General features: G+C 42.1%; 1 protein-coding gene across 5 annotated transcripts; it reads right to left on the reverse strand.

Moving 5' to 3' along the window:
* Positions 1-249: 249 nt before the first annotated feature.
* On the reverse strand, positions 250-18,095 carry CHST10 (carbohydrate sulfotransferase 10). 5 transcript variants are annotated; one of them, XM_035558004.2, is made up of 6 exons: positions 17,906-18,095; positions 12,940-13,074; positions 10,201-10,298; positions 7,220-7,454; positions 4,430-4,535; positions 250-2,878 (listed from the first exon to the last, which is right to left on the reverse strand). In XM_035558004.2, exons 2-6 carry the CDS (start codon positions 13,049-13,051, stop codon positions 2,341-2,343), a joined length of 1,089 nt encoding a protein of 362 aa, XP_035413897.1. In that variant the 5' UTR covers positions 13,052-13,074; positions 17,906-18,095; the 3' UTR covers positions 250-2,340. The 5 variants fall into 5 exon arrangements, with proteins under 5 accessions (XP_035413897.1, XP_035413902.1, XP_035413900.1 ...); XM_035558009.2 differs by lacking the exon at positions 17,906-18,095 and adding an exon at positions 17,362-17,512; XM_035558007.2 differs by lacking the exon at positions 17,906-18,095 and adding an exon at positions 15,846-15,864.
* Between the last annotated feature and the right edge of the window lie 569 nt (positions 18,096-18,664).

Below are 18,664 nucleotides of genomic sequence, written 5' to 3' on the forward strand. Positions count from 1 at the left end.
CAGGGCCAGCCTGAAAAGCAAAGGAGCACAGATCTGGGGGGAGCAGTGCACAGGACATTTTGCCAGAGCTCGCTGCATCATATGGAGCTCTGCCACATTTGCTGTCAGAGGCCCCAGAGAATTCAACTCAGAAAAAGTCATTAGAAAAAAATGTGACTTAATACTTACCTAGCACTTTCCACCTGCAATTTTTAAGCAACCGATACATTAAGTAACTTACCAAAGAAAATAAAACCAGATACAACTGTGTTCTGTGTGATCAGTAGCTTATGCTTTCAGAGGAAAACAATTCTACTTTTATCTTTATTAGAATTAAACTTTAAGGCCTGAATTCACTATACATTATTCACACTGTTACATTTTAAATCGGCAGAGAGGTAATCAATCAGCTCATTAGCTCCAAAATGCATTTAACAATACATTTTGCCAAGCTCCCGTATTAAGGAAAACAAAAAAACCTGGAGCTGTTAACATCTTTTTATCATTGGTTAAGAACTAACAAGTTAGGGCACTGTAACTGCTGCTTCTTTTTCAAAAAATAAAACATGAAAATCTCACCTTCCGGTTATGCCACCTTGGACTATTCTCTTGCTTATGATGCTCGGTCAGTGAGTCTCCCTTATTTCAATTAGTCTGTCGAGATGCCTCTGAACTCACATCCAGCTACAACATGGCTTCGTTTTTGTGGATAGCAGAGCACATCAGTTTGCCACAGCCTCCCTTTTCCACAAGTGCAGGATGCTTCCTCGTGTTGACAGAGGGAGCTATCGAAGACATACTGTGGCTGGATTCAAGAGCAGATTCCCCAGCACTGACCACCACTAGCTTTTCTAGCCTGCAATGTTATACTGATCTGAAAAGTAATCCTTTAGGACCAAGATTTTTGAAACAAAAGCTCACATGCACACTTGTGACAGACCAGTGCCTGTAATTCAGGTATGTGGTCCCTCCCATGTACTGCAGGATGAGGCGGCAGCACAGTGATTTTTATTGCTGGTGAACTCAAACACAAGACTTCTCTTTACCAGACACAGTGCAAGCACAGGCAAATATTATGGCTGCATTCATACAGGTCTGGTTTTCCTTTTTTTTTTTTTTTAATGTATAAAATGTGTACAGAAATTTCAGTGACACTCAAACTCCTGGCAAGTTGCCACCGCACCTATCGGTAACACAAATGTTGGGCATTTTTAACCCAGGACACCACGACAGTGAATCATTGGAAAAAAACAAGGATTCAAATCCTGCCTCCTTCAGCAGTAGGGAGATGAGTTTTCAGAAAGAAATTTTCTGTTCTCTAAGGTACTGAACACTGAGCAAGGCAGGATATGAGAAAAAGGTAGATCATTAATCCAAGTAACTCTAGCAGCTCTTTTACAGGGTATCCTGCTTTTGTGGCTTCCTTATTAATCTTAACTGTTAGAAGACAAAATAAGTTGAAGTGTGTGATATTTAGAAATCGTCTTCGATTTCTATATGTACTCCCACAAATAAAATTAATTCTTTATTTTAAATTAATTTTCCCTAAAGTTTCCCTAACAGTTTTGTATTTCTTCTATGCTCCACTTGCATCTGGTGTTCTCAGATAATTTACACAGCTGGGATTTAAACAGTACTTTGAAAATCAAAAGTAGAATTATGAGACTCATCAGACCAGTAGTAAGTACAGTAAACACTTGACAAAAATACAAAGACAACTGGCTATGCAACCAGCCCCTTTTTGAACAGTTCTGAAGCTTCAGTCAAATCAGGTTCATTTTGTGACAAACAAAAATGGGATTGGATCAGCATTACTATTATTATAGCAGCCACATGACAGAACCTAGATGATTTTACTTGTAAAGCATTCAATCAATTTTTAGTCCTGTACTGGCCTTTAATTTTCATAGCTCATGGGACTACATGCCTTTCTCATGAGCATGAATCATCAAGTTCACTCACATGTCAGAGCTAACCTACAGTGAAATTGCCATCTTTATAAATACTTCGCAACATTTTTTAAATTGCATTCTCTCTGGTAGAGGGAGGGGTAAGATCATAACCCATTCAATCTTCCTCTTTTTTTTTTCTGGAGGAAAAGAGGGAAGAAGTAGAATTCTGTATTTTAGATAACAGACTTCATTCCTAACAGATTGCAATGTCACATATTGAAAATACGGTCAGTAAACAACAACTATAAGCCCCGAATTGTTCATATGACAAATATCTCACTGAAAAATGGAGCAACGTCAAAAAGCTAGAAAACAAAATGGTCATTCTCAGCTCTGTCAGTGTTGCAGCTGGTATTCACCCAGGTTTAGATTAATCCATTAGATGCTTCTCCGGAGCTTATCCCAGGTGTCAGTTAAGCAAGAAATCTGGCTCCCGATAACCAAAGAGTTTAAAATCACCTTCAAAGCGAGCATAGAGGCGTCTTATGTCCCTCTTGCTAATTCCTGAAAAATACCGCTCTACTTTTGTTCTGTTGTACACTGTGATGCCTGGTGGGATCGTGGGGTACGACACCAGATGGTCTATGCCAGCTCTTTTCAAGATGTATGGAGCATCGTCCTCCAAGGTTTCATGGTGTCCAATCACACTGTACGTAATTTCACAGGGGGCACAAAGTTCCACGTATGTTACCCAGTGAATGATGTGATCGCCAAACTGAACGTCCAGCCAGCGGTGATTAGGGTCGCCCAGATAGCGCACAAAATCCTCGAACTGCAGCCCTTTGGTCTCTGTGCGATTCTTTCTGTACTTACGAATGATGCCAGGAGCAATTTCATGCCGGTACCAAGGTTCGAAACGAGGATTGTGCACAAATTTGTCTTTAAATGCAGAGATAAGTCTTTCAAATGGATCTCTAACGATAAAAAACTTGAAGTATAAATTCAGTCTAAAGAGAGGAAGAAAAAAATAAATCAGAAATCGAGTAATTAAAGAAATGTAGGAAGTGTTTAACAATGACTTATAAACCATATGTAAACTCTGACCACAGAGAACACAATATAAATCTTATACCACTTGCACAGTCAATCAACAATATAACCAACAGGACTTCTGTATTTTTAACTAACAGTTTTTATATACAGTACAAAGTGTAAACAGTGCTTCCTAGTTTTCATGTTTTATTCAAACTGGGGGAGCTAAGTTTATCTCAACCCATATAAACAGGAGACCAAATCTTCTGTGATGCTGAAAGCTCTGAATTCAAGGTATTTAATGTCATGAGATTAAGCTCAAAATGAAAAGCAAAATACACACAATGACATAGAAAAAGTGGTTCTGCAGCTAAATGCAACAGAGGGTTGCATTTTTCAATGGCAGGTAGTTAGACAAATCACTGCTTCAGTAAAACAAAAATATATTTGAAGTTTCATCATGATTTCAATAATGCCTGATAACATTATTTTAATGAGAACAACAGTTTTCAACAGAATTTCACATTTTGTTGTGACGCCACTCAACTGTAAGATTCTGTAATCAGAGATTATCTGTAAGAGTAAACCAAAACCAAAAGTTCATTTCAGTAAATAGCAGGGAAAGGAGATTTAAAGCACAGTCCTCACTGAAGTAAGTGAAGGGACACTTTCCAGCCTCAACAGGCACTTGACTCAATCTTCAAGTTCTCCTGACTTAATCCTAACCAGGCAAGAGTAGAGGTGAGCAAACTAGATCAACAACACGAGATCATCAACACCATGGAGCTCTAATAATAGCTGACACCTCATGTAGAAGGTGCTAACTCTTCAGAATGGCTCAATATACACAACAACCATGCAAGCACAACCTTACAAGCGTCCACTGTCAACTTGCTTCCTGTTCTCTCCATGCTGTAACACCCTGTGGGGATTATTTATGGAACAGGCTCTACTAGAGATGAGAGTAGACAGAGTCAAAAATCTAGCCAAAATAATTTAGAAGGTTCTACTGCAGAGAAGTATTTTTTTCTGCTCCGAGAAGAACTACAAGCACTCAAAAAGGAAGATAAAATGTTTCAGCTGAAAGGACAATACTCTCAGGCTAAGGAGCAATAACTTTTTAAACCTATCCAGCTCAGTTCTGGCAAGTCAATCTGACTGCAATGACAATTCTACATGTTAAGAGCCAAGATTTGCTCTAAAAGTGTTCGGGTGGAACTTCTCACTAAACCTTCCCCCCTCTGAAGGTGAATTAAGCAACAACTAGGTACGTGCTGAACTACAGACTATATCCAGAGGGAGTTGGCTGGATTGCTTAACTACATCAACAACGATGTTGGTGTTCCCCTTCAAAGCCAGTAGCGAGGTCGTTCCGGTAACATTTAAGAGGATAAAAGAAAATTACAAGTGGCAGAACAGAAATCCCGCTGTCCTCAACTCCATGTGTGGACTTAACTGTCCTAGTGACTGTTCATCCCACCTATGAATCCAAATCCCTGCCACCTCCCTGGGAAGCCAGCTCTTACCGTTTTTTAATTTCAGAGTCACTGAAGGAGGACAAGCGTGGAAGGCCATTCTTCTCATGATCGTGTACAATATTTTCTGGGATGTCTTCTATGGAAGAATATGCTCCTAGACAAATTGAAAAGAGAGAGCAAGAGTATTTCAAGGGAGGGGGAAAAAGAGTGAGCACAAGCAAGCATGCCTTTGGCAGATAGCTCTTTGGTTTATCTGTTTCCTGTATTTTCAGTGTTTATGGTTACTATATTTAAAACTGTTAAATGATAAGAGATTCTGACTGTAAAGCTGAAAACTGTTAAAATTCTTAAGGGCATGTGACATAAAGATCCAAGACCACGTGGCTTGAAAACCCTCAGAAACACGTTACAAATATTTCATCAGCAATTATACCTAAGCCTAGAGCCCCCCACCTCACTGTCCCCCCACCCTTTCCCTCTGCCCACACGTACAAACAGAGTAAGACTTTGAGAATTAACTCCAAAGAAGCAACCGGATTTTTGGCTCAGTTTCCACCACCAGCAAAAAATAAATGCTGTGGGCTGCTTTTGGAACTGTGTCAACACAAAAGCACTTTGCTGTCAGGATCCATGAAGTTCCTTTAATGACTACACTGTACTCAAACAAAAATTCCAATCATACAACATTACACAGATTAAAAAGCACCAAAATTAACAACAGAAAGCCTCCAGATACTCATTTTTTTTCAAGCACATAAGCTGACAAGAAAAATAACGTCACTAAATTCTAACGCATTAATTTTAAGATCCTGATCCTTGAAGTTATTATGACCTTGAGAAGTATCTCATGTGGATGCTTGGCATCAGAAATAAGCCTTCAGACAACAGCACCAATTCAGAGTATCAACCTGCAGCGAGAACAGGCTGAAACAAAACAAGCTCTTCAGGTAAAAGCCTCTATGGCATTCCCTGTTCCAATACTCCTACCGCAGGCATAATGCAGATAATTAAAGCTTCAATAAAAATCTTAGGGGTAGTCAGAACTGCAGTGAATAATCCACACCACTCAGATTCTCAGTTTTCTAATTGGGGGTGGAGGAGGGGGCAGTATTTTCTTACATTTTTCTAATTATATTTTTTGGTACTCTGTGGGAATTACATGTGCACAACAGATGTCAGATTAGACATCCTCAGAAACTGAACGCTTATACTCATCCAGAGCTGAGGTTCAGTACGAGCAGTATCAGAATTAGCTTCCCCACAGTGCCACAGATGCGTTTCTCCATCCTGAACCTCAAAATACCACTTTTAGGATGCAAAGCATTCCCCATCAAGTATCAATTCTGTCTGTGGAAAAACTACCCAAAGAGGAAGAAGTCTGAACAGTTGCAGCAGTAGTCTTCATCAGCAGATACTAGCGCACTGGAAGCTCAAGGCAGAAGAAACCAGTGTTTACACAGAAAATTTTCTATCACTATCCAATATGCCAGAACCAGGAACCCCAAGGTGAAAGGTATCCTGCTGGTAAGACATGAGTTATCCTCCACTGAACACAGCTAAAAAACCCTACCTGTCCTGAGCAATTCTTTGCATGTTACCTCTGTTAAATTCCAATAAGAGTAGGTACTTCTAATGTACTCATACTAGTTTCATACTAAGTATTTTCTTCAAGTGTGGCTTTCATAGGCATTTAAGATACATGTGCATACCTAGGTGCATCCATACCTCTTCTGGATTTTCATCTCCAATCCACGTATCAAGATTGAAATTAATATTCAAGTCTTTAGAGACATACTCCTTACTCCAAAAGTTATCCTGAGGGACACAGCTCCTTTGCCAGTTTGTGACTATTTCCTCCTTGATGTGTGAACCACCTCACACATGGTAAAGAAAATACAAGAACATAAGTGCAGAGGTGGCTGTTCTTGGAGTTCTTGTAACAAGATGTGTTTACTGTGTTCAGGTTTTACCCACATCTTGCTGAGCTATGCCACCTGCAAAACCACAGAAGGGCCCCAACCGACCCGGCTATACGTAGGAAGGTCGCAGCCCTGGTGCACAGACAAGCAAGATGATCTCCTACGTCAAAAAATGGTGTGTTATATTAAATATGATCACTTTAAGCTTGTGTGCACACAGTGGCGCAGTAGAAAACCCTGAGGAAATGAGTTATTTGCATTGGCACGCCATGCTACCAGAAGAGTGTGCTAGGCTGCAGGCAGATAGCAGTAATCACCTCACAGATTGCTGTTCAAACACACCAGTCCCTTTACTCCTTCTTTCAGTCTTTCATAACATACCTATGCTGACAACATCATATCCTTAAACACATCAGTCTCCTAACTCATATGATGGCTCAGTGATTACACATACATAGGATTTCAGCACTACAGACCTAAAGTGGCTGCTCAATTTTAACTAGCCTTCCTCGTGCTTAAATAAACTACAGTTATAAGTTGGCAGGTTCAGGTCTGAGACTTTGTATTATTATTGTTTAGGGAATTGTGATACCTTTAATTTACTTATTTCACATTCTTTAAATTAGTACCACCCCTTCCAATACAACCATTCTACCTACCACATGCATATGAGTACTCTCTTATGCCTCAAAACACTTTTGAGCCAAACAATAAATTTTTTTCCACAGAAAGAGCAGGTTTATTTTCTTTAAGAGATGTTTTGAAAGGGCTAGAAGCAACTGTGAAGAATGAGCAGCTAAAATCAAGTATCAGTGTACAGAAAAGCAGAAAGAATCCATTTTAATCTTGTCCCAGTTGGACCAATTCTGCTCCTTCCTCCTCCGCAGAGAAACCCACACACCCACAGCTGAGTAGATACCATTTAAAACGATCAAGACTTTTTTCCACTGAGTGTTGCCCACTTTCGGTGTCTGACAAAACAGGATCTTGTGCTTGTCACACACAAATATTCGGTCCAAGACGAATTTGGAAACTGCAGTGTGAGAGAGATTTCTCAATGCAGCGTCTCTGCAGACATTCCGGAGAAGCTCAAGCCTTTCCATATGAACCAGGGGTTGGCGTATCAGATTTCCAGTAAAAGCTTTTCCAGTTGGCTTTATAAAATAGAGAAAGAGAAAAAAAGTGCAGAAGTTTAGTTTTCAGATCAAATTCTAAGGCATAAAAATCTCCAAACTATGCATCCTAATGACTCCCAGGCTCATAATAAAAACATGACTGGCTATTAACTGAAGGAGTAGCACTGTTTCCCTCCTGTGCTGCTGCTGTTGATATTGGTACAAATAAGCCACTAAATAGTAGTGGGAAGTAGTAAGAGCTTTTCCATACAACTTAAAGTTCTTTGCAGAGCAGCTGGGTCTTATTCCAGTCTTTGCCTTGACCAAAGACTGGAACTCCCCCAAAGTTTCAACAGAAAGTAAGAAAACTTCTAAGGGGTTGGTACAAGTAGACAGAACCATTACTTTCCACAGAAATTATGCTTTAATCTCTGAGGAGGTGGGGCTTCAGGCTGCTAATCCTTCCGTCTGGGACAGAAGCGTTTAGGATAAAAGTTCTGTGTTGTTTTCTAGCATCTGCAGGCATCCAGGGTTTTCACTTACCCAACCTGCAACAAAATTAAGTGGACAAAAATTCACACAACAAGCATCAGCACTTACTGTGGCAAATGCAAAAAACATGCAGCATTCCGCTTACGCCAAAATGGATGACCTGTTTGACACACCCCACTTTTTTGAGACTAAGACAGGAATTGTGATTACAACCGCAACCCCTCTGCCTCACAGTTAATAGGGAGAGAGAAGGAATAAACTTGTTTGATTAACATATGATGTGAAATTTAAAATTTATGTTGAAAAAAATCTTCACTTTCCACTACCTGATTTACAGAATTGGATCTGGTAAAGGAGGGAGTTAAAATTGTCTTCAGAAAAACAGAACGTACACTGTCAATAATGTGGTTTCCTTTTTTGTGTGTGCGGGGGTGGAAGCGTTGTTTCTTTGTTTGTTTTAAACCCTGTTTGAGCACAGAAAAACAAACCAACTACCCAGATAGTACCCTTTTAAAGTCTGTCAGTTGCACCGACTCATCTTTAAGCAGTATAAGAGTTTAAGAGTATAGCATCTTTAATAGATGAGTGAAGTTAGCTGAATTTTACTCTGATAAGCCATGAAAAGAGAGCAAACATTACAGACATTCAGCAACTTGGTTCAAGTTACCTGTTTTCTTTTTTTCCACAGTGCTCCTCTCAAAGCTGGAGAATACTGGTTTCATGAACTTTGCTAAATGCGAATTTTCTAGTTTTATGGTGCTTCCATGTGAGTAGGAAGGGGTAAAAAAAAAATCTACTTTTGCTTTGACCTAATTTGCCAGCTGGAGAGAAGGAGCATTTAGAAACGGGCCAAAATTTAACACGCAAGGAAAATTCACTTACAGTTTTGGCATAGCACAGCACATTATGGTGTCAAACTGTTCTTCACTTTCATAACTTCCTTACTTAAATGCCACTACCTTTTGCAGTAAGTATGATGTTAAAAAGATGTACTGTAAAATGAAATAATTTTTTGTCTCATTTTCACAAATAACTCCCAGACATTCACTGTGCTGTGGGAACTTCATTGTTACCCAGGTAAATTTAAGAAGCATTTGACTAAGTCATTATATCCAAGCTTTGTCATTCATGTCTTCATACAAACAGTCTTTTGGATACAGTGTCCAAGCAACACATGAAAAAGGGATGATTTTACTTTTTGTCCCAATTCTTCATAAGAAATATCTTATCCTGCTTTTTGTTTGCTACTCCTCCCCGATATTCCCTGCTCAGGACGTAATCTGAACAGCCTGACATTGCCTATCTGTCAAAGCAATTCCTTTTGCATATGACCAGAATTAGTATTATTGTTCTATGTTTCATGCTGTCAGGAAGTCAAGAGGGAATAGTTTTGGATCCAGAAACCTTATTATCCTCTTCCATTCAAGTAAAGGAAGATATTAAAACTTGCTACACAGATCTGCCAGCTTTTCAACTGAAAAAAGCCTTTCTCCCAAATGTTTTTGAGGATAACTTATATTTCATTTTTTCACATAAGAAAACAAAAAGTGCCATGCTTATAGAGAGAGCATCTTTGTAGCATCTTTCATGCTACGTCACAAAAATACTCTAAACCCTAGTTGACTTATTTAACCAATGGCAAAAATAAATTGGCCTTAGCCCCCCATGCAACTGGCTCACATTTGCATACAGAATTTTCAGAGTTTCCTTGTGAGTTAGCATGTACCACGTTTGTTCTGCTTTATTTCTGAAAGCACAGAACTGTGCACCTGGATCAATCTGTATTGAATGCTATTGTAGTCATGTTCTACTTCGGACAAACTCTGAGATGTGAAGCGCAAAATATGAAGAAGAAATGGAGTCTGTTAAAAAGAATCAGAGATTGGGCAAAGAACCAAAAGGAACTAAAAGAAGAGGCAAGACACAGGCTCTCCCTCGAGAACCACAAACCTGATGGCTATAACAAGGCAGACTACAGGTAACCCAAGACTGGGCCATTATATAAGAAAGGCTAGCAAAAAATGACTGTCCTGACTTGATAAAGTAGCAGTGTAACTATTTTCTCCTAGAAATGGAAACACATTAAGTTGAATCATTCTGACAAAACAAGATTGAAAGTCACCGTAAAAAACTAGCTTTGTGAAGCTGAAATGAATTCTGTTGGTTCTGTGTAAATAAAACAGTCCGAATAATAATTCCTGACCAGCAATTCCTTTAACCACAGGAAGCCCTTACTTAATCCTTCTTTCCTCCCACTCCTTATACATGTAGCCCTTATCTCAACGGTATGCACCTGGAATTCTTCACGCCAACGTTCTTCCTCTGGCTTGTGTGCCTCCTCCACTTTTGTCACAGCTGTCAGTATTAATGGCTCTTGCTTGGCACCATAGCCTAAAGAAGGAGGAGAGATAAGAGCATTACGGAGGGAGGGGAGGGGGAACTGTTTCTGTTTTACAGCTAACACAATGGAACAACACTTTCTGCACTAAGTATACAAAACATTAGGATTTGTTTCCAAACAGAAAGGTACTAGAGAAGACATGAGACAGGCTATGAATATTTTAAAGTGTGTGCTCTAGGGGAGTTTTGGATGCAACTTTAATTTAGTTTCATCAAAGAAACATGACCATTGTATTTTATTTTGGTCTATTTAAAGCAAACTGCATACAGAGAAACTGAAATCATAAACCCAAATATAAGGAAAAAATAATTTGTTTTGGATATGTTTTAAGTGCCAATATATGATAATTTAATATTCTTTGGTAGATGAATAACTATATGGACGTGACAGTACGAGATTTTTATTTTTCCACTAGGCTTCCTGCAGCACATGCAAATAAAAAAAATGTAATTTACCAGGTTTGGGCTCTCCTCACCCCTATATCAGTAGGTATGTTTCATCTATTGTAAAATCTTAGACATTAACAACAACAAAAAAGCATAATTAAGGAGCATCTTTTATTTCCTTGGTGCTCTAAGTGATACCTCTAGCCAGCACTTAAGAATACAAGATCCTTTTTTCATTTATTACTGGATGATGGCCTTCCTTAGAGACTCCCACAAGGAAAAAAACAATTCAGATAATACCCTGGTTCTTTTTAAATTATTTTAGAGCAGCTAATAGTTTGAGACCAAATTAAAGTATGTAAAGAAAAAACCTCTTGCATCTTTTGCAGTTGGCATGCTACAGGGAAACCAAAAAATAACAGAAGACCGTAGCTTTATTTCACACAGCGCAGAGAGATCAAAAATAATTTGAAGCTGCTTTCCCTAACCACAAAGGAGAAGAACATGATCTCTCCCTCAAAATTTATTTCTATCCATACTAGACTTCTTTTCCCTTCATATAGTTTGTTCTTTTATGAATAAAGTTTCTTCAACTGCATCTATGATGGCTTACAGTTTTATGCTCAAGAAAATATGCACTATGTCCCTTTTTTAAGGAAGTAGTCAAGTGTGCCTACGCTGGATTTTAACTAAGGACACAGATACAAAAGCAAGTTAAAACTGAAAGCAAGGTTAGTATCCAATGCTTGGATGCACAGACTTACTTCATAATATCCTGTGATTTTGTTCTAGCTCCTAAGTAGACATGTTCAAATAAGGAAAATTTCTGACAAGCCACATTGTATTCAGTCTATGAGTTCCTCCAGACCTGGCCATCCTGTTTAGACTTCCTCCAAAACTCTGTTGGTATACTCACTTCACTTCCCTTCATCAGTCCCAATACAAATGCTGCTATCTCCATACATACACTTAACCACAGTCATGCCCTTGCAGGACTGGAGCTTAAGAAATTAGAGTCTCTGCTCAGAGAGCTGTTCAAAGAGGAAGGAGGATTCAGCACTGATGAAAAAGATAAAAAATGGCAAGACAAGATAATAAAAGCATAAAAATGGCAAGACAGATAATAAAAAGCATAAAAAAAATGCAAAGGGTGTACTCTAGTATTTTTTTTTAAGTACGTTTTAGCTCCCCTGACAACTTCTGGTGGAAACAACTACTCCAAGAATACCTAAGCTCAGAAACAAGAGTTGATATCGCATGAAATGCTGGAACATTTAACTACATAACATAAGACTGGCTTGTTTGCAGATGTACTAAGGCTCAAGCACAGCCAGGAGTGAGGAAATCCATGAAGTTAGCCTACAGTTCTCATCTGTAAGACTTGCTGAATAAACCTTCACACAGAGGTATGCTATTTTAAAAAGGTACACCTAGCATGTTTATCCGCTATCAAGTCAATGAAACAAATGACACGAGTAATCCTAGTGCTTCAAAAATTGCACATTTTTGGCATATCTTAGGAAGATGCTGAAGTACAGATCTCTCAGGACTCTATGTAGGCTGTGTCATCACCCTCACCACAAACTCCCTGCAGGACTTTTTTTTTCCCCCCTAACAGAAGCTCCTCAACAGACAGAAAGCTGTAACACACTGTGTGGTGTCATCAAATGGCTTAAATTCCTCTCCAGCTTAACACCAGCTGGGCTACTTATGCTAAGGAAAAGCCTATAAGCTGTTTGTCAGTCAAACAGCAGAGGATAAAACTGAATGCAAGAAGCAGGGTGAAAGTAGCTAGGCTAAGTGTCAGGACAAGCAGTAACAAGAGGACAGAAACCAGTATCATGGGAAAGGGATTCTAATTCCTAAGAAACTCCTTTATTTTTAAACAGGTAGTTTTGACCACTATTTTGTGCACAAATTCTCCTCCTAGTAGATGAAGATATTGACACTGAATACTTTTGAAAAAGTAGGCCTCACAAGACAGAACTGCAAAACCTGTTCCCCTCTGTTCTTAACCATGAAGGAAAAAAAATAAAGACCCGCTGTTAGTTCTGCAGACTACTACCAAGAAAAGCAGAAATTGAGTATCAGCACTGCTATTTCTATAAATTTATCTGTTCTGTCTTCAATCCTACTGAAGAAGAGCACTGAGAACGTGCTGAGAACTGCTTTGCACAGAAAGAGTATATGTTTGAACCGCTAATTCAGTTTTCTCTTTCTCATCAAATATTAAACTTGAACTTACCATCTGGGTCTTTAAAAGTCAATGTGATAAACTTGCTAGCAACCATGAACATGAATATCACCCAAAAGCATGCAGCTAGCAGCAGCCACTGGTGGTGCATGTTGTCAGACATGAGCCATATAAAGTTGCTGCTTCCTGTTAGAAAGAGGAAAGATTGACACGTTAATTCTTTTTGTTCCACTTCAGAAAAACACTTTCCATTACCAAAATGACAAATCTGTAATTATATACGTGGGTCCTAAAACATAACAAAAGCAGCAGATTTCACCTCCTATTTTTTGTTCTTTTGGCTGGGTTTTAAACTGGTATTATTAAGCTTAACCTGTTGCTACATTTAAAGGTAGTAATGTTTCTTATTGTTTTGCCACCTTTTTTTGCCAGTAAAGTATCGACTGGAAAGTTTTTGATTTCCATCATGCATTATCCACATAACCAGCAGAAGGGGGTTCCTTGCAGCAGTGCCTACTACCCGTAGCTGAATCCATGCAAGTATTACGGGTATGACCTCCCCAGGAGCGCAGGAAGGGCTACCCAAAGAACTCAGACCGCAGATTTAGTGCACGAAGAACCAAAAGGCACTGACTGAATCAAGGCAGAGGGAGGATGAGGACACAGCACAGCATTGCAAGCACGTGGTATATGGCCTACCTCCCACAGCTTGTACGTTTGCTGGAGTGCACCCAGTACTTTTTAGCTGGAGTTTAGAAACCATAACCCTTATAATTTTTTTTTAATTGTTAAAAAGTAAGAAGCAATATAAAGGAAGCCAATTACAAAATAAAGTCCCGGCCATTAAGACAAATGCATAATTTTAAGCTGCATCTTTCGCTGAATAATCAACTTCTGATGGGCAACACATCTGTGGAAGAACTGGGGCTGACACTGAGCATCTGTGAAAGCCCCACTGCAAAATTTAAGCTTACATAACTTTAAAAGAAATTAATTAAAATAGAAATGTAACAGCAAACATCATTACCTACCAAAACTTAAGGCTTATCAGGCCTGAATATTTATCTTGCAAAAATAAAGCACTGCTGTGTCAGTTGTTGCTGGAGAGATAAGACACCTGAGAGGCTGAACACAGGTGACGGAAGTTCAAATGTCAGTGAACTTTTCCTTTTGAGGATACAGATAATAAAACAACACTTCACCAAAGAGGATTTGAAACAAAAATCTCATAAAATGAGATTCTTACAAGAGTCTTGTGAGACTTGTACATGTAGCCGCAAATAAAAAAAAAAAAAAAAAAAAAGAAATCACACATCTAGCAATAGGATCAAACTCAGTCCTAAAGGAACCATGCACGCTTCAAAGATAAGCACACCTGCATGGTCTTGTGAGCACACTTCCTGCACAGCCACTGGAGCGAAATGCCAGACAGTAAGTGAGGCCCTCATTCATTCCCAGCTAAAATCATGCCAGTTAATGCTTCTGAGCAAAATCTGTATTAAGTTTTTGATTGTATACTCATGTTTCACCTTTCCCATTCCCACAAGGCTTAAATAACAGAAGTAAGCCTATTTTGACATTGTTCCAACGCGTCCACCTGCTACATCAGTACTGCTGCTACAGGTGCTGATTGCTTTTCCAAGGAGCTTTTGCCTTCGAGCAATGCAAGCGCTTCCAAGAAGGGTTCTCATTGTAGCTGACAGAAATGAAACGTCTTCAGGGTACGCTGAAAACCTGTGCAGACAGGCAAGCAGTTCAAAACAGATTTGGGAACCTAGTGCTGTAAGTGAAATGGGTGAGAGGAGGAAAAGAACAGAGCATCTCCCATTACAAAAACAGAACTCACAATTTTTAGCTTGGCTGGCAGCATTCAGGCCTATTTTTACTTTCTCAGAGCAGTATTTTTCAGTTTGGATTTGAAAGGCCCTTCATTTCCACCTTCCTTTAAGATTTCATTTCTAAAAACTTCTTAAAACACCACACTTAAGTAAAAAAGATAGATGAACTGTCTTTTGGACAATTACTGGTGCTTTGACCTCCATGAGGATGATGAGTGTCATCTCCCACTCTTTGCTGCATTTCCCTGGTTATCAGCTAAGCATGCAATGTCCTGGACACTTTATTCTTCAACATCAAAAGTTGTTGGCCAGGATGGGCGTATCCCACAGGAGTTCTAGAGCACGGACTCTTTCCAGCTCAGCTCAGCAAAGCGTTTTTACAGTCATTCTCTTTGTACCATTACACTAATGCCGAAGTTGCCCAAAGATTCTTGCTGGAAACCACCAGGTCTCAGAGGTTCTCTTTTTCCAGCGTGCCACAACATCTGCTGTCTCCTGTTCAAGCGCTAGAACTTACCACCTTTGCTTTCAGACATGACAATGATTTGGGAAATTTACCGACTCCCACAAGTAAGAGAGAAATCCAAAGCAGACATCAGGCGACGGGGCACAAAATGTAGCAACGACATTTTTACTTTTTGGGTAGCTCTACTAATATCACGAGAACCATTCAACATGCAAAACACTACTTAACCCATCTTCAAGGCAGCAGATTGACAGGAGCTTGCAGAGAACACTCTGCCTGCAGAAGGAAAATCTCTTTCTAACCGTCAGCTGCTGGCTCTTCAGAGTGTGCCGAATGGTCTGGGACAGACCCTCCTGTCTAACCCATTGCATCTGCTCTACATAAAAGGGGCAGAAGTGGGCCTACAACATTCGAAGTATCCCTGCCAGTCTGCCAAGTTTTGTAATGATGATGGATACGCACCATTCAGTAAGAAATACTGATTTGTATCTCCTTCTGTAATTTATGTATTGGGTTTCTAAGAAGCTGTGCTACACGACATGGGGAGAGCAGTTTCAGTGCGTTCTGACCTGAGAAGCGACAGCAGTTAGCACACACAGGACCCTGCAGCCAGACCCTGTGCTCCAGACACTCGAGAGCATCGCGTTATTTACCTCGTGGACAAGGCTCAGAGACCAGAACGGGGACAGAACTGCAGGCACATCCATAACGACCACCATCATTATCCTTCAGGACGTTGGAGCCGAGAGGAAAGTATTAAGCGACTTACGCACACAGCAAATCTACAACCAAATTCACTGTGTTGTCAGAGGATTTATCATAACGTAATTACAATGGCTGGCACTGGTACTCACTGCCAGCATCCTAAACAAAACTACATCTATCTCAAGAAGCAGAACTATTCAAAATGATATACAGAAGTAACTCGGTCATTATTCTCACTTAAACTCAATGACCATTAGCATTTCTAAAAGAAGGCATTTATGTTGTTTCCCTTTCTCTAGCTTCTCCTTCCCTAATAAAGACAGCTTTATCATTTTTACATACGGTAATCACTTCTTGCTATACCTTCAATTTTACTGCCTTTCTCTTTCCTCTTGTTACTTATTTTCTAGTGAACACATACTAGCTTCTGATTTTCCTCTTTAATCATTTCCTTTAGCTTCTAAATGTGACTTTAACTTCCTATTGCCTAAAATATTTTTTCCTTCCAGGTAGAAAAAGCAAGGAAGCTGTTGAAGTCTCAGTCCATCTTCTCACAAGGAAATACACAGGATTCTCAGTCTAATTGCAATTCCATATTTTAGGAACACACACACACAAAAATCCACTCTCTCTGCATCTATTACTCTGTCTTTCCTTCTCCAAGCAACATGCTCAAACCCAAGCTGGCACATTTCCCTCATACCAGCCAGACACCAGCTTCAGTAAAGCACATGCAACATGCAAAAACGTGATAGCAAACATACGCACAGCCATGAACCAAGGAACAGGACGCGGAGTGGCAGGCATGACCCATGGTCTGAGAGTAATGTTAGCTGGAAAAAACACTAGGACTTCGGGGAAGACTGATGCTTTTCACGTGAAGGACAGAACAAAGTGCAGAGGAGTTAAACAATTTCAAAAATCAAAGCACAGGCCCCTGCTCTGCAGCTCTTGCTGCCTGGACAGGGGCTCCCTGGCATGACAGTCTCTGCATGCACAGCGAATGACAGCAGCACGCCAGTAGCCTCCGACTACCAACTGCTCGCCCATTAGCTCGTGACTAATGCTCTAACCCAAAGCACAACTTGTAATGAAGAACAAACAGCAGCTAGCTGGGATGCCCAATTCACTTTCATCGAGGCCTCCTTTCTGTTATCTGAAGAGATCTGGACAATTTCTTATACTTTTAAAAAAAACATCTAGGCTAAAACCTATCACCTGCTCATTTGATAAAATGAGGGGTGCTGTCAGATGTTCTAACGCACATTATAACAGGCATTTTTGAAAGCCAACTCTTTCCGAAGGCTTTCCACCACCTTGCTGGCATTAACAGGCCCATGGTCTGTTCTCACCGCTGCTGCTGGAGAGCCGAGCCCTCGCTGAGCGCACGGGATCCACCTGGCAGCAGGAAGGAACCGAACTCGCCACAGGAGCAGCAGCCCCTGCAAGAGCCGCACAACCCACCTCACCCGCGAGCAGGCTGGGCACCAAGGAGCGTGCCAGCTCCCCAGATGCCAGCCCGTCGAGGCACCTTCTCCACGCCGGGCCGTGCCGAGGTGCTCAGAAGCGGGCCCCGTGCCACCACGGCTGACAGACAGCAGGTCCAACGTGGCAGGCACCACGCTGCTGGGATGCACGGTGCTCGCTGTCTCCCCTACACTGTGCCTTCCCCACCTGGCACGGTGCTGGGGGCTCCCCTCGCTGCCCCGAGGGAGGGATAAAAGCGTGGGGAGCCTGCTCTGGGGCACGGCTGGGGTCTGCCGCGGGGCGAGCCAAGCCCAGCAGCGGGGCCCCCAGCAGAAGGCAGGCTGGACCGGAGCAAACTTTCCGGGTGGGCGAGGAGGGCAGCCTCCACCGAGCCCACGGAGCGGGGTCTCCTCCTCTCCCTCCTCCAGGCAGCGCACAGCCGGCCCTGCACACCTCCCCTCCACCACCGCCGCCCCAAAATCGCCTCCCGGGCGGCGGGGGGGGAGGCACCCACCTCTCCCCAACCCCGGCCCCGACTTACCGGCCTCACTCGGCGGCCCGGAGAGGCGGCCCCGGCCGCCGCATCCCCCCCGCCCGGCTGCGGGCGGCGGCGCCTCCCCGCTCAGCTGCTGCCGCCTCCTCCTCCTCTTCTTCCTCCTCCTCCTCCTCCTCCTCCTGCGCCCGGCCCCGCCGCCTCCATTTCCTCCCGCCGCCGGCAAGCCCCGGCCCCGCCGCGGGGAGGAAGGCGGAGGCCGGCTCGGCCCCGCTCCGAGGAGCCGCAGCGCAGCTCCCGGCCGCCCCGGGGCGGAGGCAGTAGGAAGGGACGGATGCGCCGCTCGCCTCGCCCCGCCTCGCCTGGCCCCGGCGGGCTCCGGGCGCCGAGGCCTGGTGGCTCGGCCCCGCCGGCTTTCGGCGCCCGCAGGGCGGTCGGGGCTCGGTCCCGGGGCCCTAAAGCCGACAGGCAGATGGGCTGGCGTGTATTTACAAATCTGGTCTTCAGAAAGGGTCTTGGACGCGTCTCTAGTGGTCGCGTCTCAAAACAGGCAGCTGAAAATAGGACCTCTGCGCGCCCGCAGGGCTTCAGTACCCCCGAGTGCCATCAAAACAACATGGGGGCCAGGCCTTCTGAAGGAAGCGGTCGCACTGAGGCAAAGCCAGCTCGTTTTAAAGCTCCTTGGAAACTCAGGATGCACCTTCCAGTGTGAAATCATGGCATGACACCACGGACAGGCCCCAAAAGACGTGCTCCTGCTATCTGACCCAGCACAGAAACGGTCATGTCCCCTCTGTCCAGTCATAA

This window comes from Cygnus atratus, chromosome 1 (genome assembly GCF_013377495.2).
Source record: "Cygnus atratus isolate AKBS03 ecotype Queensland, Australia chromosome 1, CAtr_DNAZoo_HiC_assembly, whole genome shotgun sequence".
In the NCBI taxonomy this organism is placed as follows: domain Eukaryota; kingdom Metazoa; phylum Chordata; class Aves; order Anseriformes; family Anatidae; genus Cygnus; species Cygnus atratus.

Excerpts from the sequence above, each read along its gene's own strand:
- CHST10 (XM_035558004.2), bottom strand. The coding sequence starts at position 13,051 with ATGTCTGACAACATGCACCACCAGTGGCTGCTGCTAGCTGCATGCTTT. Across the intron at positions 10,299-12,939 it reads GACTTTTAAAGACCCAGATG|GCTATGGTGCCAAGCAAGAG; the intron begins GTAAGTTCAAGT and ends CTCCTTCTTTAG. Across the intron at positions 4,536-7,219 it reads AGTCTTGATCGTTTTAAATG|GAGCATATTCTTCCATAGAA; the intron begins GTATCTACTCAG and ends CAATTTGTCTAG.